Source organism: Nerophis ophidion, linkage group LG02, assembly GCF_033978795.1.
Source record: "Nerophis ophidion isolate RoL-2023_Sa linkage group LG02, RoL_Noph_v1.0, whole genome shotgun sequence".
NCBI classification, from domain to species: domain Eukaryota; kingdom Metazoa; phylum Chordata; class Actinopteri; order Syngnathiformes; family Syngnathidae; genus Nerophis; species Nerophis ophidion.
This window is the reverse complement of record NC_084612.1, coordinates 65,222,272-65,248,294: the sequence shown is the minus strand read 5'-3', so window position 1 is coordinate 65,248,294 and position 26,023 is coordinate 65,222,272. Positions and strand designations below refer to the sequence as shown.

The following is a 26,023-nucleotide window of genomic DNA, read 5'->3' as shown; positions in this document are numbered from 1 at the left end:
GGAACAGGTGGGTGCCATGATTGGATATAGACGCAGCTTCCATGAAATGCTCAGTCATTCACACACAAGGATGGGGCGAAGGTCACCATGTTGTGAAGAAATGCGTGAGCGAATTTTCGAACAGTTTAAGAACAACATTTCTCAACGAGCTATTGCAAGGAATTAAGGGATTTCACCATTTCAGTGAATCTGTAGAAATCAATTCACAAAAGCGATGATATTACGGACCTTCGATCCCGCAGGCGGTACTGCATCAAAAAGTGACGTCGGTGTGTAAAGGATATCACCACATGGGCTCAGGAACACTTTAGAAAACCACTGTCAGTAACTACAGTTTGTCACTACATCTGTCAGTGCAAGTTAAAACTCGATGAAAAGCGAAAACCATTTATCAACAACACCCGGAAATTCCGCCGGCTTTACTTGGCAAACTTTTTTGCAATTTGATACTGCCATTAAATTCTAAGTTAATCTTTATTTGCAAAAAAAATAAGAAATAAGATTCTTAGTTCGAACATTAAATATTTGTCTTTGCAGTCCATTCAATTGAATATAACTTGGAAAGGATTTGCAAATCATTGTATTCTGTTTTTATTTACGATTTACACAACATGGCAACTTCAATAGTTTTGGGTTTTGTAGCTCTGGTCACCACAGACCGATGCTTATAATTCGTGTGAATGGACAGACAGTTGTGTGACGTGACAAATACATACAATGTGTTAATACTAGTGTATCGAGCTCTAATATCTAAATGTTTGATTCTGGTCTACCCAAACTGATCTGTACATTATGTGCAAATGGACAGACAATTATGTGATGTGACAACACATATGATATGACCAAAAGGGTTAATTATGTTTTTTTTTTTTTTTAATAAAGCAACACAATTCAATGCAAGTTCCAACAAAGTCTGAGTAGTTACTCACGTTTCCTTCATTTGGGTGTTCTCATGTTCACAATGGCTGTGATGAAAGGTGAAAGACCAACATTCTGCACTCTCAGTCAGCGCTGATTTCCACAAATTCTACAAAGTAGCAGCTGTCATTCTTTCTTTCGCAAATGGCCGTAGAGGATTCCACTGACGAGCAGTAAGGGAACGCAAAGCCAGGCCAGAATGAAGCAGTAACCGAACCGACCTCTGTTCACATCTCTGGAGTCGTTCAGGATCTCTTTCCGGTGGAAAGTGAAGATGAGGCACGCCGCAAAGTCTGTGAAACCTGCAAAAGAGTCACCACTGATCAAAATGATAAGTCGACATACGACACTGTATCTTAGATATGCTACATCAGACCTGGACAAATAAAAGGTGTTAAGCATTTCAACCTGGCCCGCCATACGTTCCCAAATAATTTTTTTAGATCTTTAAGATGGAAATTGTAGCTGCCATTAAGTTGTGCAATGATGTGTTTAAATGACAGTAAGTCTTGAACTATACAAAGCATTTCAATGGTTGGAATCTGCGCTTTTGCATGACATACTAGTTCCTATGGTAATCTCATCCATCCATCCATTTTTCTACCAACAGTATGAATAGAAGACAAAGTACCTGCAAAGCCTTGACAGAGGCCCGTGAAGTAGAAGAGGCCTCCTTTGGACATGATGAAGAGCTGAGCCACAAAGACCGTTAAAGCGATGGAGGAGAAGACCACGGACAGAACCATCAGGGCCTGGACCGACTGCAACCAGTCTGGAGTACATGGAAACTTTAAAGCCAAGCCACAGTGTAAATCAGACATTATGGATCCTTTACCGCTTTCATTGGTGACGGCACACAGCCATGTGTCTGAGGCGTTGTCATGGAGACAGTTGTACCACAGGTCGCTGATTTCAGAATCGGCCCAGATCCACCACGACTAGACACGTAAAAGGAACAGGAAAAAAAAAATGCTGACCTGCTGCTTAACTTCTTCCATATCGCCTTTAAAGTTGAACAAACCAAAAGTGGAAGAATTTAGAGTTCATCCAAAATTTTTGGCTCAAAAGTCAGACAAAACTTGCAGTCAACTGCACTATCGTGTCTTTTGCTTGTGCTTTGGCTTTTTTCTGTTTTCTGAAAACCGTACAAGTGTGATTATGAGCACAGACCCGGCGATTGATACAATAGGAATGAATAAGATATCCACATATCTGTTACATTTATGTTGGTCTGGAACCCCAGGATGCAGAGACAAGTAACAGCATGTATGAGCACAAAACAAAAACTAGTGCAGATCGAGAGTGCACACAAAACCAAAGCTGGTTTTGCTAAGGATCGCACACAAAACAAAAGCTAGTGCTAGACTTAGACAAACTTTAATGATCCACAGGGGAAATTGTTCAACACAGTAGCTTAGTTACAATGATGGAAAGTGTAAGAATGCTGCTGATCCGCCTCCGCTTGGGATGGTTTCCTGCTGGCTCCGCTGTGAACGGGACTCTCGCTGCTGTGTTGGATCCGCTTTGGACTGGACTCTCGCGACTGTGTTGGATCCATTGTGGATTGAACTTTCACAGTATCATGTTAGACCCGCTCGACATTCATTGCTTTCCTCCTCTCCAAGGTTCTCATAGTCATCATTGTCACCAACGTCCCACTGGGTCATTTTTGTCACCGATGTCCCACTGGGTGTGAGTTTTTCTTGCCCTTATGTGGGCCTATCGAGGATGTCGTGGTGGTTTGTGCAGCCCTTTGAGACACTAGTGATTTAGGGCTATATAAGTAAACATTGATTGATTGAAGAATGGAAAGGACAATGCAGGTATAAATAGACTAGGTATAGCAATGTAAAATATAACACACAAAAAAGAAGCTAGTGCAGCCCGGGAGTGCACACCTAACAAAAACTAGCCCAGCTATTGAGTGAACACAAAAGCTAGTGCAGCCAGGGAGTGCACCCACAACAGATGATGTGCACGTGACGTCACGGGTTGTAGGGCTCCTCACATGCTCACATTGTTTACAATCATAGCCAGCAGCAGCGGGAGCTATTCGGACCGAGAAAGCGACAATTTCCGCAATAATTTGAGCGAGGATGAAAGATTTGTGGATGAGGAAATTTAGAGTGAAGGACTAGAAAAAAAAAATAAGGCGATTGCAGTGGGAGCGATTCAGATGTTATTAGACACATTTACTGGGATAATTCTGGAAAATCCCTTATCTGCTTGTTGTGTTGCTAGTGTTTTAGTGAGATTAAATAGTACCTGAAAGTCGGAGGAGTGTGGCCACGGGTGTGTTGACCCAGTGTCTCTGAGGGAAGTCACACAGCTGCAGCCGGACGTAAGCTCCGCTGATGTCTCCGGTAAGAGCCGACTTATTACCACAATTTTCTCACCGAAAACTGCCGATTGACATGTGGTCAGGATCAATGTTCGCTTGACCGCTCTGATCCATACTAAAGCTTCACCTTCGGGAATTTTAAACAAGGAAACACCTGCTCTGTTTCTGTGGCTAAAGGCTAAACGCTTCCCACCTCCATCTTTCTACTTTGACTTTTCCATTATTAATTGAACAAATTGCAAAAGATTCAGCAACACAGATGTGTAATCATGTGATTAAAGCAGACTACTTATAGCTTGGATCGGGCAGGGAAAAATGTCCGCTACAAACCAAGACGTCAAACGCACGCGTCATCATACCGCAACGTTTTCAACACGACACTTTGCGGGAAATTTAAAATTGCAATTTAGTAAACTAAAAAGGCGGTATTGGCATGTGTTGCAATGTTAATATTTCATCATTGATATATAAACTATCAGACTGCGTGGTCAGAAGTAATGGGTTTCAGTGGGCCTTTCAAGTAACAGAATCCCATGGTCTGAGGTCTGGTCCACAGTAGTCAACTGCATCTCGCCGATGATCGATCTCGAGAGGCAGTCTGCGATCACGTTGGATTTGCCCGCAATGTGTCGGATGTCTGTAGTGTATGCTGAGATGAATGACAGCTTGCTTTGCTGGCAGGCGGACCACGGCTCAGCTACTTTGGACATAGAGATCCTGGTTAGTGGACTCACCCCTAAGGGCCTTGCACAGTGGGCGCATGGTGTGGGCTGCCCGATGGATGAACGGATGGTAAATGTTAACCATCCCGAGAAATTCTCAGAGCCCTCCGGCTGAGCAAGGTCGGGGAAAACCAGAAACAGCTTCCAACTTCGATTGTAGGTGGGTGGCCCAATTTTGGATGGACGGCACACAAAAGACACACTTTGCTGGAATTATGATCAGTCCGAGACTGGTCAAGCCTTGTGAAGAGGCCCTGGTGACCAGTACATCGTCCAAGTAGACAAAAATAAAGGGCATGTCTCTAAGCGCCGAGATTGGAAGGATTGGGCCGCGTTCTTCAGTCAGACAGGCATCCTGAGGAATTCTAACAAACCGAAAGACCTCACCCAGTAGTCTTAGGGGATGTCTGCGGGATGCACATGGACTTGGTGGTACCCCTGTACCAGGGCCACAAAACAGGAGCTGAATGTGGAATACCGGGTAGCGATTGGGTGTGGTGGCATCATTGAGACGCCGGTAGTCGGTAGTCGCCGCATGAATGCCAGCCACTATCCGGCTCCGGGACCATGTGGAGCAGCGAGGCCAATAGGCTGTCTGAGCGACGGATGATACCCAACAACAGGGGTGTCAAACTCAAATACAGAGTGGGCCAAAATTTAAAACTGAACAAAGCCGCGAGTCGAGGTTGAACAAATTATCCTTTTCATAGGGACCCAAATAAGTTTTTCATTGAATATTGAACATCCATCCATCCATTTTCTACCGCTTATTCCCTTTTGGGGTCGCGGGGGGCGCTGGCGCCTATCTCAGCTACAATCGGGCGGAAGGCGGGGTACACCCTGGACAAGTCGCCACCTCATCGCAGGGCCAACACAGATAGACAGACAACACTCACACTCACATTCACACACTAGGGCCAATTTAGTGTTGCCAATCAACCTATCCCCAGGTGCATGTCTTTGCAAGTGGGAGGAAGCCGGAGTACCCGGAGGGAACCCACGCATTCACGGGGAGAACATGCAAACTCCACACAGAAAGATCCCGAGCCTGGATTTGAACCCAGGACTGCAGGACCTTCGTATTGTGAGGCAGACGCACTAACCCCTCTGCCACCGTGAAGCCCTGTATTTGCAGCCTTCTGAGGTAAATAACTAACTTTTTCCACAGGCTAACACATTTGAAAATAAAACAACAATGAATAAATCAACCATTCAGGCCTTTTTACTGCTCAGTTAATGTTGGGGCTCAGGTGGGCGGGCAGGGTTTGTTGGTAGCGGGGGGGTGTATATTGCAGCGGTCCGGAAGAGTTAGTGCTGCAAGGGTTCTGGGTATTCTTTATGTTGTGTTACGGTGCGGATGTTCTCCCAAAATGTGTTTGGTATTTTTGTTTGGTGTGGGTTCACAGTGTGGCGCATATTTGTAACAGTGTTAAAGTTGTTTGTATGGCCACCCTCAGTGTGACCTGTATGGCAGTTGATCCAGTGTGACTTGCATTTACATACGTGTGTAGAAGCCACATATGTGACTGGGTCGGCACGCTGTTTGTGAGGAGGGAAAACAGACTTGACGACGCTAAAGACTTGAGGACGCTAAAGACAGTGCCTTTAAGGCACACCCCCAATATTGTAGTCTGGGTGGAATTCGGGAGAATGGTTGCACCGGGAGATTTTCGGGAGGGGCACTGAAATTCGAGAGTCTCCCGGGAAATCGGTGCATTGCGGTGTTACAGTGGCACCGCTGTATAACACCGGCGGGCCAGTTCTAATGTTAATTTGATATTTCCTCAAGGGGCAAATTTCATTTGGCCCGCGGGCCACAATTTGACACCCATGCCATACAAGGTTTCTCATTGTATCCCATTGGGTAGAGTTTTTTTCTTGCCCTGATGTGGGATCTGAGCCGAGGATGTCGTTATGGCTTGTGCAAACCTTTGAGACATTTGTGATTAAGGGCTATATAAATATAATTTGATTGATTGATTGATTGATCACGGCAGAACGTGAACAGTTTTTCTAGACAGTGGTTTTGTTGCTGGTGTTGTTCTGGTGTGGTTACGGCCGAAATGAATCAGTTTTGTTCCATAAATGATTGTTGTTGCAGACCACTATCTTAAAATGTATTGGCTGACGTTGTCTTTGTTTCATCTGCTGTGACCAATTGTTAAAAACGGTACAAAATATAGTGTAATGTGTTTATTTTGTTTAAAGTTTAGGTTCCACTGATTTTGATTGATTGACGTGTCTGTCTAAAAAAAAAAGAAAAAAAGGGGGGGGGGGGTTTAATTTGACCCAAAACATCCCGTATAGTCATTAAAGGTTTGTTATTTGCAGTAGTTTGACCCTGGAACAGATTATTCAATTTACACAAGAAATTGTTCAACTTTGGTGCCATCTCCTGGTGAAAAAATGAGCTCATTTCATACTTCTCATGTTGTTTCTGTCTTCAAAAGGTGAATAGTTGTACTTTATTTTAGTTTTTTTGAAATATAAAAAAGGTTTGGTAATTTTACACATGTATGACATTTAGGAAAGTTACGTTTTGACCTTTTTTTCCTGTATACCGTATTTCCTTGAATTGCATATAGTATGCGCCTGCCTTGAATTACTGCCGGGTCAAACTCGCTTTGCAAAATAATTAGTGCATGCTTAGTATCACCGCCGGGTCAAACTCGTGACAATCCGAGTGACACTTCTCCTGTCATCATTTTCAAAATGGAGGAAGCTGATTTCAATACCAGTAATTTGAAATCGCATAAAGGGAAGAAGATTAAGAGCTATTCAGTAGGATTTAAGGTCCAAGCGGTATGCTAAAAAGAACAGTCAGCAGCTATGTTTTATTAATATACCGTAACTGTGGGTGTCAAATATGAATCATTAAATGACTCCCGCCTCCTGGTGGTAGAGGGTGCTAGTGATCCTTCTTGCGACTACTCGGCTGCGGAAGAAGTGACAATGAGTGACGTGATATGTGCTGGGACGGATATGACGGACCTTTGAGGATGTAACACTCCAATGCTGACTATGTAAACAACTGGGCTGAAATAAAGCATGTTCCAATCCTAAATACCCAGTGTATTATTTATACAATAACCCTTCATGGTGGCAACGGTGGGATAAAGAGATCACACACTGAGCAGAACGGGAGGGGGAGTTGTCCGAGGGTAATTCTGTCGTCGCCCGCACTTGAGGAGCCGAGCTAACTGATAGCAGTTTTCTAAACTGGACTTTCAATCGAAGCAGGAGGTAATAAAGGAAGATCTGCGTCGAGACAGAGAGACTTTTAAAACTAAAGAAAGATAAGGAAGACTTCAATAAACAAGTTATCGATGTTTTTGATCAAAAGGAGCAGGCATGGACTTCATTAATAAGTAAAGGTAAGACCATCATATTTTTTTTTTATTAAATGTGCTTTTCATGATGGTATCCTTACATCACACTCAATTTTTTACTGCATGCCTTTGGTAAGTGCCGGAGTGAGAAGAGGTTTTAAATTAATTAGCGTCCCGGCGGCAATTCAAGGAAATACAGTAGTTATAGTATCCAATGATGGCAGCAGAACCATGGAACACATTCATTTTATATGATCCCTTTTCCGGGGCGCCATATCTTGGTGAAAGCATTAGACCGCAGCTCACCTTCTCCAAGGTGGCAACGAGCAGCATGGACAGGGTAAGCAGATGCAGCACGGTCAAGGAGATGAGCAGGAAAACCATAGTTGACAGAGCACGTGAGGATCAGCAGATTGTTAATCTGTATATGAAAATATGAAGAAGAAGAAAAAAAAACACATGTCAAGTCAGAACTGGGCGTTTCCTTAGGGAAGTGTAACCATGAGTCAAAGCTCAGCTTCCTCTTGTGCCTCCAAGATGAAAACTTCGGTGATGTTAGCAAACATCTTTGATTTATTAGGACAATCATAACATCTCGCAGTGTTTCCATGACATCACAACCCACAGAGCATTAACTCGGAGCCTTTTTTCAAGTGACATATTCAAGTCTATACGACACTCTCAAGTGCAATGCTTCTCGACTTCAACCACAATTTTATGGAAAAAATGTCCCTCAAAAGTCAAACATAAACAGCCTTCAGCACGTCTCTTTAGACTTCAACTCGGCGAGCATCTAAAGCGGGGGTCGGCAACCCAAAACGTTGAAAGAGCCATATTAGACCACAAATACAAAAAAGTAATCGGTCTGGAGCCGCAAAAAATAAAATAAAAATACTTATATAAGTGTTTTAATGATGGCAACACATGATGTGTCTCTATTAGCTATATTAGCCTACTATCAAAAGGACTATGTGTCGCAGGCTGACCCAAATCTTCGTTGACAGAAATGTTGAAATGTAATTTTTACAACATTGAAAAACATTAGTAAAACTTCTCAGAGGGTGACATAACTCCTGGAAATAAATTAGAAAAGCCAAAAGGTAATGATGTAAGTGTCCAAGTTAAAAGGAAACGAAATCTTCTAATGGATTTATTACAGTTTGTACAATCTTTGCAAGCTGGGTAACATTTGCTGTGGTCTGGAACAACACGGCGCACAAACAACTATCAGAAATTCAGCCAATGTTACGTACAGATAATTTGTCATAAAACATGGAAAAAAAAACTAAATACACATGAGTAAAGGAAAAAAGAACTATGAAAGAGAGTAAAGGAATATTAAATGAGCTCAAATATAGCTACAAATGAGGCATAATATTTCAATATGTACATATAGCTAGCCTAGATAGCATGTTAGCATCGATTAGCTTGCAGTCATGCAGTGCCCAAATATGTCTGATTAGCACTCCACACAAGTCAATAACATCAACAAAACTCACCTTTGTGCATTCATGCACAGATTAAAAGTTTGGTAGACAAAATGAGACAGAAAAAGTGGCATAAATCACGTCCTAGAAAGTCGGAAAAAGTTATACATGTAAAAAAAACTACGGTGAGTTCAAGGACCGCCAAAATTAGTAGGACAAAACGGCGCTCACCAAATACTCGAATCAGTGAAGCATGTTTAATACAAACAGTGTGCTTTATAGCAATTAGGGAGGTTTGTGTCATGTTTTTCCTCCTACAGAAACCATATCAAAACAAAACATGTTTTTTTCCCCTAATATTGTTTCCATTTTTCATACATTTTTAAAAAAAGCTCCAGAGAGCCAATAGGACGGCGCTAAAGAGCCGCGGGTTGCCGACCCCCGAACTATCAGAAAAGCAGCCAATATTACGTACAGATAATTTGTCATAAAACAGGGAAAAATAAACAAAATACACATAAGTAAAGGAAATTAAATGAGCTCAAATATACTTACAAACGACGCATAATAATAATACAATATGTACATACATACTGTACATAAATATGTACGTACATATTTATTTCTTAGCCCATAACACCCCATATAGCTTGTATGGATTTTAATTCCTAGCCCACAAGACCCCATATATATTTTGCATTGATTCGTAATCACGTATAGGTTACATACAGCTAGTCTAAATAGCATGTTAGCATCAATTAGCTTGCATTCATGCAGTGACCAAATATGCCTGATTAGCACTCCACACAAGTCAATAACATCAACAAAGCTCACATTTGCGCATTCACGCACAGTATAAAACGTTTAGTGGACAAAATGAAACAAAGAAGAAGTGGCATAAAACGTGTCTTTCTGTGGCAGTTGTACATGTAAACAAACTACGGTGAGTTCAAGGACCGCTGAAATTAGTAATACAAAACAGCGCTTGCCAAATACTCTCATCAGTGAAGCATGTTTAACATAAACAGTGGGATTTCTAACAATTAGGAAAGTTTGTGTCATGTTTGTCCTCCTACAGAAAATATATTAAAACAAAAAATATATTTCTTCCCCTCATATTTTTTCATTTTCACATATTTTTGGAAAAAGCCTGCAGGGAGCTACTAGGGTTGTGCTAAAGAGCAAAAGGATTACTGCACTTTTCCTTTTTCTGTATTTTCTAGGTCAGGGGTGTCCAAACATGGAAAAATGTAAGCATGCGGGGTCATTTTGATATTTTGTGCCTTTTCAAACCATAACAAAATATATGGATTTTTTTTTTTTTTATCCTTAGGTCTCCTGGGGAGCATAGAGGGTCTCAGTCACTAAAATGTTAAAAATAAGTCAAATTATTATTATCATTATTTATTTAATGCTTACAGTAAATCTAATCAACTTGAGGTTGATATAAAGTAAAACAATTAAGGTTTTATGCCTTTTCTGTCAAAGAAAACTCGTTTTTTTTATAGTAAAACTGAAATATGCAGTATTTAGATAGATAGATAGATAGATAGATAGATAGATAGATAGATAGATGGTTATTCATTCTTTCAGGAGAGTTCCTTTATTTAGCAATTAAAGCCCTCAAAGATCAATATTGCAGGACACCATTGATTTTAATTATTTAATATTTTTGAGTAATCACAGTGAAAAGTTAAATAAAATCCTACTAAATATATTTGAGACCCGAAAGGTTCCCCACTCATAAAGTGATACATTTTTACTATTTTTTTTTAACTTTTAACACTTAAATTTCAAGATCAACTTCCGATATATCTGTCGATTTTTAGTTTTTTTTATGCTCTTTTGTCAAAACTTTGATGTTTTTATATGGCAACCACACAACATATGCAATGTTTTTTTCCATATAAAACATTTTAAAGTGATCATTTTTAAGTAATGATTCATTATAACTATAATTTTTGTCATTTTTTTTTTTTGAGCAATGGAAAAAAATAGAAAATAAAGACAAAAGGGGGGGAAAAAATGCCTGCATGGCAGCTTTGTGTCAACATTGCCACTTTTTCCTCATCAGATTTCACCTCATTCCACTTTTTTTTAAATTTTTGGCAATACTGTCAATTTTTGCAGAATGTGTGGCGGGCCGGTAAACGATTAGCTGCGGGCCGCAAATGGCCCCCGGGCCGCACTTTGGATGCCTCTGGTCTAGGTGATGTCACCACAGAAGACTATATGAACAAGTGATGAAGGCCATAGAACAGGAAATGGAACTTACAGTGAGACAGGCTGCAAAGGGTATCAGTGATGGCAAAGAAAGAGTGTGATGATAACCACGGAAGCAGAATACTGAAGACCGCTTGAACAGGTGCGGTAGAAACGGATGGATGGATGAAAATGTTTTATATTTTGAACTTTATTTTTAACAATGTGATTACAAGTTAAATTATTAATTACTTATCGTGTTAAAGGCCTACTGAAACCCACTACTACCCACCACGCAGTCTGATAGTTTATATATCAATGATGAAATATTAACATTGCAACACATGCCAATACGGCCTTTTTAGTTTAATAAATTGCAATTTCAAAATTTCCCGGGAGTTTCGTCTTCTAAACGTCGTGTAATGATGACGTGTACGCAAGACGTCACAGGTTTTTAGGAAATATGAGCGCTGCACACACAGAGCTAAAAGTCGTCTGCTTTAACGGCATAATTACACAGTTTTTTGGACATCTGTGTTGCTGAATCTTTTGCAATTTGTTCAATTAATATTGGAGAAGTCACAGTAGAAAGATGGAGTTGGGAAGCTTTAGCCTTTAGCCACACAAACACACGGTGATTCCTTGTTTAAAATTCCTGGAGGTGAAACTTTCCTATGGATCAGAGCGCGGTCAAGAGAACATGGATCCCGACCACATGTCAACCAGCAGGTTTCGGTGAGAAAATTGTGGTTACAAAGTCAGTTCTTACCGGAGAAAAGCTGAGCTTGTGACGTCCATAAAGCTGCCGTCGACTCCCCTGAGACACTGCACGTCAAGACACCCGTGGACACACCCTTCCGACTATCAGGTACTGTTAAACTCACTAAAACACTAGCAACACAATAGAAGGATAAGGGATTTCCCAGAATTAACCTAGTAAATGTGTCTAAAAACATCGGAATCCGTCCCAATGCAATCAAGTTTTTTGGGGGTTTTTTCTAGTCAGTCGCTATCAATATCCTCAAACACGAATCTTTCATCCTCGCTCAAATTAATGTGGAAATTGTCATTTTCTCGGTCCGAATAGCTCTTTTTGTTGGAGGCTCCCATTAAAAACAATGTGAATATGTGAGGAGCCATCAACATAAGACGTCATCGTCTGCAACTTCCGGTAGAGGCAGGGCTTTTCTCTTAGCACCGAAAGTTGCAAACTTTATCGTGGATGTTCTCTACTAAATCCTTTCAGCAAAAATATGGCAATATCGCGAAATGATCAAGTATGACACATAGAATAGACCTGCTATCCCCGTTTGAATAAGAAAATCTCATTTCAGTAGGCCTTTAAGCAGGGGTCTCAAACACGCAGACGTTATTATGCGGCCCGCAGCTTGATGTGAAAATTTAACGTTGGTGCGGCCCGCCAGTTTAATATGAATGGTGCTTTACAGCGTCATACTTGCATACCCTCGATATTTCCGTGAGACTTCCATTTTTCAGTGCCCCTCCAGGGGTAATCATCCTCCCGAAATGTACCCGAACAACAACATTAAGGGGGCACCGTGGAGGCACTGTCTTTAACAGCGTGCCAGCCCCGCCACATGTTGTATATGATGTCTGTAGACGCAGTAAGCGACTGCAAGGCATACTTAATCAACAGCCATACAGGTCACACTGAGGGTGGCCGTACAAACAACTTTATCACTGTTACAAATATGCGCCACACTGTGAACCCACACCAAACAAGAATGACAAACACATTTTGGGAGAACATCTGCACCGTAACAAAGTAAAAAAGTAAAGTACCAATGATTGTCACACACACACTAGATGTGGCGAAATTATTCTCTGCATTTGACCCATCACCCTTGATCACCCCCTGGGAGGTGAGGGGAGCAGTGGGCAGCATCGGGAATCATTTATGGTGATTTAACCCCCAATTCCAACCCTTAATGCTGAGTGCCAAGCAGGGAAGTAATGGATCCCATTTTTATAGTCTTTGGTATGACTCGGTCGGGATTTGAAGTCACGACCTACCGATCTCAGGGCGGACACTCTAACCAGTAGGCTACTGAGTAGGTTACACAACAAAACACAACAGAACAAATACCCAGAATCCAATGCAGCCCTAACTCTTCCCGGCTACAATATATACCATCGCCCACCGGAAAAGTTAGGGCTGCTTTAGATTCTGGACATTTGTTCTGTTGTGTTAATGTTGTGTTACGGTGCAGATGTTCTCCCAAAATGTGTTTGTCAATCTTGTTTGGTGTGGGTTCACAGTGTGGCGCATATTTGTAACAGTGATAAAGTTGTTTATACGGCCACCCTCAGTGTGACCTGTATGGCTGTTGATCAAATATGTCTTGCAGTCACTTCCGTGGGTCTGCAGAACCCTCACACAAGATGTGACTGGGCCGGCACACTGTTTGTATGGTGGAAAAGCGGACGAGACGGAACATCGTTGTCCGATGAAAACCAGGAGGGTAATTGCCCCGGGAGATTGTCGGATGGGGTCACTGATATTCGGGTGTTTCCCGGAAAGAATGTCGCTGTTGCTAGGGCGGGAAAGCCATTCAAAGAAGGTGAATTCAATAAAAAGTGCATGTTAGAATTTTTTAAGAAATCCTTTGTTGCGGCCCAGCCTCACCCAGTTTCTGCATCCAGTGGCCCCCAGGTAAATTGAGTTTGAGACCCCTGCCTTTGAGCAATGTCAGCTCAGATTTATCTGAGAGCCAGATGCAGTCATTAAAAGAGCCACATCTGGCTCGCGGGCCATAGGTTCCCTACCCCTGATCTAAGATGACCCCAAAAAACTGATTTCAGACACCTTCTCAATTTTCACATTGTTTATGGATAAAGAACTTCTTCAGTGTAGCCATTACCTGTGAGAAACTATACAAAGTACATGCAGGAGATGAAATAGTTCAGTTAGTTATGAAAAGAAGTTCCTACCAGATTTCAGTGTGTTCTCCTCCTTTCTGGCACCAACTGTCATAAAATGTGAGGAGAGGAGGAATGCATGGAGATATAGAAGTGGGAGGAGAAGTGCTCTACACCCATTTCCTCCAAGCGTCACCCTCCTCCCCCTCATAACTGTGGTCTGGACGAGCAGATCTCACATCCAATTCCTTTGAATCTGCCAAAAAAAAAAAAAACACACACAAAAAAAAAACGGTGCTGTCCCCCCCCACTCCTATCACATAAATATGTCTTACAGGCGTGGAATTGTGCACTCATGTTTATGAGCAGCAATCAGCATGCACACAGCTGGGCTTCGTGCTGCCATAATGAGTGCAGGAAGTTCTAAAGAGCTTGAAGGCTCAGGGCAGCTCGCTTTGGACGGTGAAGTGTGCAGGAAGTGTCGGCCCGGCCAGCCCAGACACAACAAAAGGAACACTCAGAGCATACATGTACTTGCCAACCCTCCCGGATTTTCCGGGAGACTCCCGGAATTCATCGCCTCTAATGAAAACCTACCAGGGCAAATTTTCTCCCGAAATTCTAGATGGAGCTGGAGGCCACGCCCCCTCCAGCTCCATGAGAACCTGACTCAGCAATGTGGTGACCATCTACTGTACATAGAATAGAATGTAAATATATTCTACATTTAAGTGCAGTCAAAGAACATGCATTAGGGAGTCTGTTCTGAAGCCCACAGCTAAGAGACTTAACTTCATCCCGTCGCCTGGTTATTGACTCCAACCCAATATATTACACCGTCGACGAGCAAAAGGAAGAAATACGCTTGCAAGTTCCAGAACGATTGGAAACAAGAATTTCAGTTTTTCCAGGAGAGTTCGAAGGGGAAGGGGTATGTTGCCTGTAAATTTTGTAGAACAGACTTCTCTATTGAACACGGCGGCCGAACGGATATTTAGCCATGAACGGTCAGTCAGCGAAGCATCGTTCAAAACCCAGTATTCTGGCCCACCCTGCAAAATGGAGACCCGATGGTGTATCTTATGCTGAGACAAAGATGGCTATGCTGATAGCTGGAAGTAACATCCCGTTCTCATTGAAGTGAATTGTGAAGTTAATTATATTTATATAGTGCTTTTTTCTAGTGACTCAAAGCGCTTTACATAGTGAAACCCAATATCTAAGTTACATTTAAACCAGTGTGGGTGGCACTGGGAGCAGGTGGGTAAAGTGTCTTGCCCAAGGACACAACGGCAGCGACTAGGATGGCGGAAGCGGGAATCGAACCTGTAACCCTCAAGTTGCTGGCACGGCCGCTCTACCAACCGAGCTATGTCGCCCCATGTTGAAAGAAGAATCATTTATGTGTAAAATAAACAAAACAAAAAAAAAATCACTTTCACTAATTCCAGAAGTAATTTTATTCTTACAAAAAAAAAAGGACAATATGTTTAGGTTTTTTTTTTTTTGTTTACCGTGTTAGGACACACAAGGCAGTTAGAATGCATCATCTACACGTGAAAATACATCAAATCATCTCCTCCCTTAACAGTTATGGTATAAAACATGAACAATATAATACACACAACAAAAAAAGACGTCATGAATGAAGACTATTTCTAAAGTGTTTCTACGGTGTCGCACCAGCATAAAAAAGTTAGGGAGCGTATAAAAAAACACCATCTGGTACATTACAATGTTTTTAAAAATATCTTGCACATAACACTCGCTGTGAAGTTAAAGGGGAACATTATCACAATTTCAGAAGGGTTAAAACCAATAAAAATCAGTTCCCAGTGGCGTATTTTATTTTTCGAAGTTTTTTTCAAAATTTTACCCATCATGGAATATCCCGAAAATAGGCTTTAAAGTGCCTGATTTTCGCTATCTTTAAATCCATTGTCCATTTTCCTGTGGCGTCATTTAGTGATGCCAATATGGCGGATAGCACAGCAAGATATAGCGACATTAGCTCGGATTCAGACTCGGAGATCAGCGGCTTAAGCTGTTCAACAGATTACGCATGTATTGAAACAGATGGTTGGAGTAAGGAGGCAGATAGCGAAAACGAAATTGAAGAAGAGACTGAAGCTATTCGGCGATCGCCTTCTAACCAACGATTGAGTGTCGCAGGGTATCCATATATATGTCTGTGCCATGTCTGTCTTAGCATCGCCAGTAAAATGTGCAGGAGCAACTTAAATCCGTCGATTGGTAAGTGTTTGTTTGGCATTTAATGTGGTTGGAGTGAAAGGCTGGATGCAAATATAGCTACAAATGTACATACAGCTAGCCTAAATAGCATGTTAGCATTGATTAGCTGGCAGTCATGCCGCGACCAAATATGTCTGATTAGCACATAAGTCAATAACATCAACAAAACTCACCTTTGTGATTTCGTTGACTTTATCGTTGGAAATGCATCTGCTTTGAGTGGCGCAGGATATCAATACATCTCTGTGGCATCTCTGTCGAAGCATCGCCGGTAAAATGTGCAGACGAGGGACTTTCGGATCTTTTGACACTGGAGCAACTTAAATCTGTCGATTGGTAAGTGTTTGTTTGGCATTAAATGTGGGTGAAGTGAAAGGCTGGATGAAAATATAGCTACAAATGTACATACAGCTAGCCTAAATAGCATGTTAGCATCGATTAGCTGGCAGTCATGCTGCGACCAAATATGTCTGATTAGCACATAAGTCAATAACATCAACAAAACTCACCTTTGTGATTTCGTTGACTTTATCGTTGAAAATGCATCTGCTTTGAGTGTCGCAGGATATCCACAAATCTCTGTCGTAGCATTGCTATCGTCGGTAAAATGTGCAGAACAAACGAGGGACTTTCGCATCTTTTGACACTGGTGCAACTTGAATCTGTTGATTGGTATGTGTTTGTTTGGCATTAAATGTGGGTGGAGGGAAAGGCTGGATGAATATATAGCTACAAATGAGGCATAACGATGCAATATGTACATACAGCTAGCCTAAATAGCATGTCAGCATCGATTAGCATGCCGTGCTAATCGACGCACACTCCACGTAAGTCAACTTGAATCCGTCCCTGATCGTGTTGTTACACCCTCCGACGAGGCATGTCTCTAAGGTACGGAAAGCAGTCAAAAAAACGGAAAATAACAGCGCTGATTTGACTCGATGTTTGTAATGTGTTTGAGAAAATGGCGGATTGACTACCGAAGTGACGTCATCGCCCCGAGAGCGGATAATAGAAAGGCGTTTAATTCGCCAAAATTCACCCATTTAGAGTTCGGAAATCGGTTCAAAAAATATATGGTCCTTTTTCTGCACCATCAAGGTATATATTGACGCTTACATAGGTCTGGTGTTAATGTTCCCCTTTAAACAATTATTACATTGGATTTTTTTTTTTTTTTTAAGTCTGTCATTTTCAGACCTGAAAGTGCTCATTAGACACATTTGGACAGTCCAAATTCTCATTATCAACATACAAGTACACTCGGGTGTCCCTCGGTGCCTTAAAAAGTCCATGGGATCAGACGGCGAGAGAAAGGTGATGTCTGGACAATATGGCGGCGCTCAGGTCCGAGGAATCTGTGCGGAGGTGTTGGGCGGGGTCCACCCTACGCTCAGCGGGGTGCCGTGGCCCCCCGTGGTGGACCGCTGAGCGTTTACACATGTGCTTCATGAGGTAGGTCTCCTGCGATACCGGGATGGGAAAAAGGCGGATCAGGTGCATAGTTAGCTCCTTTACTAACAAGGGTCCATGATGAGGAAAAAGGAGTTGAACTTACCGACGTGTACGCTCTGTCGCACGTGTTGCAGCAGAAGGCCCTGGCCGTCTTGATGGCGTGGGCCGACAGGTGGATCTGCAGGGAGGCCGAGTCCGAGTAGGCCCGGTAGCAGTTGGAACACTTGAAGGGTTTGTCTTTGTTGTGGTGCCTCTGGTGAGACTTCAGCACGGAACATAATCAATGGTCAGACAAAATACACAATGCCAACCCATATATTATATATATATATATATATATATATATATATATATATATATATATATATATATATATATATATATATATATATATATATATATATATATATATATATATATATTAGGGGTGTAACGGTATGTGTATTTGTATTGAACCGTTTCGGTACGGGGTTTTCGGTTCGGCAAGCGGGCGTACAGAACGAGTTTGGAAGCAGAAGTCTTCACAAGCTGCTCTGCTTTCTGCCTCTGTCTCAGCACCCATCATTGTCCCGCCCACGCAACCATCTGATTGGTTACATACAAAGCCAATCAGCAAGGCTTATTCAGAGCGATGTAGTCAATGCTACAGTGTCGAGCAGAGATATTCGTTTAGCAGGTGAGCAGCGGACTCTACCCGAATTATACTGAACACTTCCCAGTCACAACTATTACAAACATCACTATGAACCCGTTGACCTTCTAGAAACTTAAACTGAAGCTCAGCTAGCTCACAGTATAGGCTTGAGGTGAAGGCTAATTAGCTTTTAGCGCAGGGGTCGGGAACCTTTTTGGCTGAGAGAGCCATGAAAGCCAAATATTTTAAAACATATTTCCGTGAGGGCCATATAATATGTTTAAGACTGAATACAACTGTCAGGTTCAAACACTGATGACATCTATTAAACAGACAAGAAGCAAGGAATTAAACAGAGACTGGATTCAATTTAGCTCAATGAGGAGAAAGCCGTAGACCTGTACCCTTGAACAGTGTCGTCCCACGCTCTGACAAGAGAATTCCTCTTTCATTTGGACTTTCCCAGATTACAACAACTAAATGCGTGCATCTCTTATTCTTTTTAATAACATTGTTATTCTGAAGGTAACCAATAATAAATAAAATACTTTTGATCATTAATGCGACTTCTTGAACAGGTGCAGTAGAAACGGATGGATGGATTCAAATGCATGAGAATGTTTTATATTTTGAACGTTATTTTTAACACTGTGATTACCAGCGGGATTATTAATTATTTATCCTGTTAAATAATGTCAGCTAAGATTTATCTGAGAGCCAGATGCAGTCATCAAAAGAGCCACATCTGGCTCGAGAGCCATTGGTTCCCTACCCCTGTTTTAGCGTAACGTTAGCTCATTTTGCTGTGTATGTGTGCGCACGCATGTGTGTGCGTGTGTGTTAGGGGCAGCAAAGCCCTGTCTGTCTGTTATTTCATTGAACTCCATGGTGTTCAGGGATGAATAGTCTCTCCTATTGCAATTGTACTATTTTTTTCAGCTATAGTTACATGAATCATTAGTAATGTAGCATCCTAGTTTTGAATGGCAGGGTCCCTGCTATCACATGTTGATAAAAATACAACATTTACATAATAAGAGTCAACTACAGGCTTCCCAAATGCTGTAATAAATTGAGCATGATGAGTTGACATTAAACAGTCTCAATGGAAACTGTTTAATGTCGCACTTTTTATATGTAGAAGAAAGGTTTTTTCATTTGATTTAATCAAAGCAACAACTTGAGGCAGTTTAATGTGGATTAACGTGGGCATAATTATTATAGTGTTACCATTGTTTACAAATTTGGTAAATATATAACCAAAATATTTATATATTTTTTTGTTTTCTTACTGTACCGAAAATGAACCGAACTGTGACCTCTAAACCGAGGTACGCACCGAACCGAAATTTGTGTGTACCGTTACACCCCTAATATATATATATATATATATATAGATGATTGCTAAAAATAATAATAAAATAATTAGGCCGGGGGCCGAGCTGGTCACGTCATCGATTGGAAAATGCATTTATAGACAATGTGATTTTCCTGAGCGGCTAGGAGACTCAGAGTAAAAAGCAACAAGCGGTAGAAAAAGGAATAGAAAGGACAGATTTAAAAAATAATAATTAAACCTTTTTTTTTATTATTTATTTAAAAAATAATTTTTTAACTTGGGACTTCCTGCGGGCCAGATCTTGAACGCTGGCGGGCCGTAGTTTGGGGACCCCTGCTTTAAATCGTTTTAATTTGGTGCAAATTGGATAAATTGGGGGCTTCACGGTGGCAGAGGGGTTAGTGCGTCTGCCTCACAATACGAAGTTCCTGCAGTCCTGGGTTCAAATCCAGGCTCGGGATCTTCCTGTGTGGAGTTTGCATGTTCTCCCCGTGAATGCGTGGGTTCCCTCCGGGTACTCCGGCTTCCTCCCATTTCCAAAGACATGCACCTGGGGATAGGTTGATTGGCAACACTAAATTGGCCCTAGTGTGTGAATATGAGTGTGAATGTTGTCTGTCTATCTGTGTTGGCCCTGCGATGAGCTGGCGACTTGTCCAGGGTGTACCCCGCCTTCCGCCCGATTGTAGCTGAGATAGGCGCCAGCGCCCCCCGCGACCCCAAAAGGGAATAAGCGGTAGAAAATGGATGGATGGATGGATGGATAAATTGGTTCGTTCCCTTAAAAATGTGGCAAAAATGTCCTGAAAAAGCACTGCTTTAATGTAAAACTGTCCACATCCCAGTTCAGTTTTGTCCACCTGACCTTGCGGGGAGGAAGAAGGGGAGCTCACCTGCAGATTGGACAGCTGAGTGAAGGCTTTTTCACATCCAGGCTGGAAGCATTTGTACGGCCGATCCCCCGTGTGGATTCTGAACAAACAATTCAATTACTAATACAAGTCAGAGAAGGAAACTACAATCAACACTTGCCTGTCAAGTCACAGAATTTCAACCTTCTAGGATACTGGAGGACTACTCTACTACACAATATTTAGAAAAGTAATTTAGAAATGTCTGTGAAGAGTTGGCGACTTGTCCAGGGTGTACACCGCCTTCTGCCCGATTGTAGCTGAGATTGGCACCAGCGCCCCCCGCGTCCCCAAAGGGAATAAGTGGTAGAAAATGGATGGATGGATTTATAAATGTGTAAAATTGGTGTGGATTTGTCCTAAATAAAGATGCTGCTGGGGTCAAAGGTTACATTTTGGCTTTACATGCACCTTTTTGTTGTTGTTGATGAAAGCACAAGATCAACATTTGATAACATATTAAGTATAATTTCTGTCAGGGGCCAGCAACCCGTGGCTCTTTAGCGCCTTCCTAGTGGCTCCCTGGACCTCTTTCAGAGCTGTGTGAAAAACGAAACAGATGAATAAAAAAATATATGTTTTGTTTTATTATATTTTCTGTAGGAGAACAAACATGACACAAACCTTCCTAATTGTTAGAAATCCCACTGTTTGTACTACACATGCTTCACTTGATGAGGGTATTTGGAAAGCACTGTTTTGTCCTACTAATGTCAGCGATCCTTAAACTCATCGTAGTTTGTAACTTTTTTCGATGCTGCCACAGAAAAGTTTTTTTTTTTTTAAGTTTTATGCCACTACTTCTATGGAAAAAGCCGCTGCCTGACCGGGGCTCAGAAAATCTGCAAAGACTCCTCCCACCCTCACCAAGGACTGTTTTCACTGCTGGACTCTAGGAAGAGGTTCCTCAGCCTCCGAAGCAGAACCTCCAGGTTCTGTAACAGCTTCTTCCCTCAGGCCGTAAGATTCTTGAACGCATCATAACTATCTCCTCAATTCCCCCCAAAAATGGATTAACTCACTGGAATAAAAAGTCAATGTAACATACATCCATAAACCTGGATGCAAAAGTGCAATATATTTATCTGTACAGTAATCTATTTATCAATCAATCAATCAATCAATGTTTATTTATATAGCCCCAAATCACAAATGTCTCAAAGGACTGCACAAATCATCACGACTACGACATCCTCGGAAGAACCCACAAAAGGGCAAGGAAAACTCACACCCAGTGGTCAGGGAGAATTCACATCCAGTGGGACGCCAGTGACAATGCTGACTATGAGAAACCTTGGAGAGGACCTCAGATGTGGTCAAACCCCCCCCTCTAGGGGACCGAAAGCAATGGATGTCGAGCGGGTCTAACATGATACTGTGAAAGTTCAATCCATAGTGGCTCCAACACAGCCGCGAGAGTTCAGTTCAAAGCGGATCCAAGACAGCAGCGAGAGTCCCGTCTACAGGAAACCATCCCAAGCGGAGGCGGATCAGCAGCGTAGAGATGTCCCTAACCGATACACAGGCGAGCGGTCCATTCTGGGTCTCGACTATTACCTATACATACACCTTATTGATTTTTTTATCCTGCACTACCATGAGCTAATGCAACAAAATTGTTTGATTCAAGTACCCCCTATTCAGAGCAAAGCATTTTTGGTTGAAAAAAAGAGATAAAGAAGTAAAATACAGCACTATGTCATCAGTTTCTGATTTATTAAATTGTATAACAGTGCAAAATATTGCTCATTTGTAGTGGTCTTTCTTGAAGTATTTGGAAAAAAAGATACAAAAATAACTAAAAACTTGTTTAAAAATAAACAAGTGATTCAATTATAAATAAAGATTTCTACACATAGAAGTAATCATCAACTTAAAGTGCCCTCTTTGGGGATTGTAATAGAGATCCATGTGGATTCATGAACTTAATTCTAAACATTTCTTCACAAAAAAAGAAATCATTAACATCAATATCTATGGAACATGTCCACAAAAAAATCTAGCTGTCAACACTGAATATTGCATTGTTGCATTTCTTTTCACAGTTTATGAACTTATATTCCTATTTTGTTGAAGTATTATTCAATAAATATATTCATAAAAGATTTTTGAATTGTTGCTATTTTTAGAATATTTAAAAAAAATCTCACGTACCCCTTGGCATACCTTCAAGTACCCCCAGGGGTACGCGTACCCCCATTTGAGAACCACTGCACTAGGCCACTGAGTAGTCATTTTTACAAATTCTTGCTTTATTTAAAAAAAAAATGGCCATGTGTTTTGACCAAAGCGTGTCATTTTGCAAATAATCTAGGAATCAAGAGCATTGAATTTAGTGTTTGGAAAAGTGTGTTCAGACACATAGATAGTAAAATTGTGTGTAAGGAAATGGAAAAAACTGTAAGATGAAATACTGTTTATACTGCCCCCTGTTGCTTGAATGGCATTAATACATGCATGCACCCACAATGTCACCTGCTTTGCACCATTTAAAAAAAAAAAAAACATTAATGAAATTTTCCATCCATCCATCCATTTCCTACCACTTGTCCCTTTTGGGGTCGTGGGGGGTGCTGGAGCCTGTCTCAGCTGCATTCTGGCGGAAGGCAGCGTACACCCTGGACAAGTCGTCACCTTATCACAGGGCTAACACATATAGACAGAGAACATTCAAGGCCTACTGAAACCCACTACACACAGTCTGATAGTTTATATATCAATGATGAAATATTAACATTGCAACACATGCCAATACGGCCTTTTTAGTTTGCTAAATTGCAATTTTAAATTTCCCGCGTTGAAAACGTCGCGGAATGATGACGCGTGTTTGTGACGGTATTGGTTGGAGCAAACATTTCAGCCCAGCACCACACACGGCTAAAAGTAGTCTCTTTTCATCGCATAATTACACAGTATTTTGGACATCTGTGTTGCTGAATCTTTTGCAATTTGTTCAATTAATAATGGAGACGTCAAATAAGAATGCTGTTGGTGGAAAGCGGTGTATTGCAGCTGCCTTTAGCAACCGAAACACAGCCGGTGTTTCTTTGTTTGTTGTGAAGCTTTAACACAGAGCGGTCAAGCGAACATGTTTCTCTACGTCAACCAGCAAGTTTTTGGATGGGAAAATTGTGATATTAAGTCGGTTCTTAACGGAGACTTCAGTGGATTATGCGACCTCCTCCTGCAGCTCAAAAAGGCAGCTGTGATCTTGGCTCCACGGCTTCTCTCAGAGATACTGGCGTTCACTACAGCAACCCGACTTTCAGGTATGACTTTATAATCTCACTAAAACACTATTAAAACAATAAGCAGATAAGGGATTTTCCAGAGTTATCCTAGTAAATGTGTCTAATTACATCTGAAAATGCTCCCACTGCCGCCGCCTGAAACCGTCGCCTTTCCTTTTTTTTTTTTCCTTCAGTGCTTCACTCTAACTTTCCTCATCCACAAATCTTTCATCCTCGCTCAAATTAATGGGGAAATCGTCGCTTTCTCGGTCCGAATATCTCTTGCTGCTGGAGGCTTGGATTATAAACAATGTGAGGATGTGAGGAGCCCTACAACCGGGGACGTCGCGCGCACATCGTCTGCTACTTCCGGTACAGGCAAGGCTTTTTTATTAGCGACCAAAAGTTGCAAACTTTATCGTCGATGTTCTCTACTAAATCCTTTCAGCAAAAATATGGCAATATCGCAAAATGATCAAGTATGACACATAAAATGGACCTGCTATCCTCGTTTAAATAAGAAAATCTCATTTCAGTAGGCCTTTCACACTCACATTCACACACAAGGGCCCATTTAGTGTTGCCAAGCAACCTATCCCCAGGTGCATGTTTTTGGAGGTGGGAGGAAACCGGAGTACCCGGAGGGAACCCACGCAGTCACGGGGAGAACATGCAGACTCCACACAGAGAGATCCCCAGCCCGGGGTTGAACTCAGGACCTTCGTATTGTGAGGCACATGCACTCCACCGTGCTGCCCTCAATACAGTTTTGTTGTAGAAAATCGACAATGGGCATTTTTGCAATGTGTGTTACCTGGTGTGCTGTTGCAGGTGCGAGAGCTGGCGAAAGCACTTCTCGCAGTAGGAGCAGCGATACGGCTTGAGGCCCAGGTGTATGCGCAGGTGCTGCGCCAGGTACGGGGCGTTTGCGAAGGTTTTGGTGCAGTGAGGACACTTGTACGCCTTGGCCTCCGTGTGCGTTTTGGAGTGGATCTGCATGTCCGACTTGGAGAAGAAGGTCAGCGGGCACACTTTACACCTGTGGGGGCGTGCACATGAGAGGCAAAAAAAACCCCAAAAGGGAAACCAATAGAATATGCCGATGGACGAATACCTATATGTCTTCTCTTTGGCAGTGATGGTGATGCAGGACTGGTCGTTGCTGGACGCCATGATGGGGTACGGGACCACCAGCAGCGACGAGCCGTTCTCCGCCTTGATTCTCCTGCGTCCGTCTCTCGGCTTGGACCCGCCGAGTAGGCCCAGGAGCCCCCCGTTGGTTCTCGCCGGCTCCATCCCGTGGGGGTTGGAAAAGCCGGAGAGGAGGTGAGGCGTGGAGGCTCCGCCCACGAGCCGGGCGGGGCTGCTGGGGGAGGGCGTGCTGGGGGCGTTGACGTCGGAGTTGTTGAGGTTTCCTGTGCGGGAGGCCAGTGAAACACCTGGAGGATGAGACTTGAAAGTAATGCTGTGTTCGGGGAAACTGGGAAATAGGAGAATTCGCTGCTGCGGCCATGTTTTGGAGTCAGTCCCCTACAAGCAGGAGTCTCAGATACGCGGCAAATATTTTGCGGCCCCCACCTTAATATGATAGTTTAATGTTAGTGCGGCCCGCTAGTTTTATATGAATGAATGAATGATCTTTATTGTCATTGTGCATGTACAGTTACTGGTCTAACGAAATTTAGGTTGCTTCCCTGAGGTGCTTTGCATTTAAAAAAAGAAACAACACAATATACACAATATGCAATATGAATGGCGCTTGATAGCGTTGTGTGCGGAGCTGAAGGAATCTACCAATCACGGTGTGGTATGTGGCTCTCGAGGGCTGAACATTGACGTCACTTGCTTGCATCAAGCAAGTGACGGGCTGGGGAGACGAGCGGTCCGGTGCACTAGACCCCAGCGCTAACCCTAACCCAAAATGGCTCTTTCAACGTTCTGGGTTGCCTACCCCTGCATTAGTGGAAAAGCGGCAAATGAAACTGTCTGTTAGTTATAAAAGTCCACGATAACCTGGACCAATTCAAACCGTTATCTGTTTTTTTTATTGTTTAATTTACATTGCCTCACACATTGTTGCTGACTGGAGAAATGAAATTATTATTGTTATGACTTATGACTGATTTATTTACTTAATTCTCATTTTATTCATTAATATTTTGATTTTATGTTGTGTTGAAAATAAAAATAAAGACATTTAAAAATATATTTAAGAAATCTTTTCTTGCGGCCCAGCCTCACCCAGACTCTGCAGCCAGTGACCCCCAGGTAAATTGAGTTTGAGACCCCTGCCTAAAAGTGAGTACCACATTTCGTAGCGATTCAACTAAACATGAGTGACATGCGGATTGATACTGAAATATCAGTACCGCCGATATCAGA

The 26,023-nt window shown here is 42.1% G+C and overlaps 2 protein-coding genes across 6 annotated transcripts in view; both read right to left on the bottom strand.

The window, feature by feature from the left end:
- Positions 1–567: 567 nt before the first annotated feature.
- On the bottom strand, positions 568–14,079 carry LOC133543881 (epithelial membrane protein 3-like). Its single transcript, XM_061888765.1, has 5 exons — positions 13,892–14,079; positions 7,617–7,731; positions 1,754–1,856; positions 1,550–1,690; positions 568–1,220 (listed from the first exon to the last, which is right to left on the bottom strand). Exons 2-5 carry the CDS (start codon positions 7,692–7,694, stop codon positions 1,045–1,047), a joined length of 498 nt encoding a protein of 165 aa, XP_061744749.1. The 5' UTR covers positions 7,695–7,731; positions 13,892–14,079; the 3' UTR covers positions 568–1,044.
- A 1,182-nt stretch (positions 14,080–15,261) lies between these two features.
- Positions 15,262–26,023, bottom strand: part of znf362a (zinc finger protein 362a) — a 38,139-nt gene continuing 27,377 nt past the window's right edge. For 4 of the 5 annotated variants that reach the window (XM_061888718.1, XM_061888737.1, XM_061888745.1 and 1 more), the window contains exons 5-9: positions 24,756–25,080; positions 24,456–24,680; positions 20,394–20,472; positions 17,631–17,789; positions 15,262–17,536 (exon numbers count right to left, since the gene is read on the bottom strand). In XM_061888718.1, coding sequence (XP_061744702.1) covers positions 17,372–17,536; positions 17,631–17,789; positions 20,394–20,472; positions 24,456–24,680; positions 24,756–25,080 — 953 coding nt within the window. In that variant the 3' untranslated portion in view covers positions 15,262–17,371. The remainder of the gene's footprint in view (positions 17,537–17,630; positions 17,790–20,393; positions 20,473–24,455; positions 24,681–24,755; positions 25,081–26,023) is intronic. The other variant, XM_061888755.1, reaches the window with a different exon arrangement.

Excerpts from the sequence above, each read along its gene's own strand:
- LOC133543881 (XM_061888765.1), bottom strand. The coding sequence starts at position 7,694 with ATGGTTTTCCTGCTCATCTCCTTGACCGTGCTGCATCTGCTTACCCTG. Across the intron at positions 1,857-7,616 it reads TCGTTGCCACCTTGGAGAAG|TCGTGGTGGATCTGGGCCGA; the intron begins GTGAGCTGCGGT and ends TTACGTGTCTAG. Across the intron at positions 1,221-1,549 it reads CCTCTGTCAAGGCTTTGCAG|GTTTCACAGACTTTGCGGCG; the intron begins GTACTTTGTCTT and ends ACTCTTTTGCAG.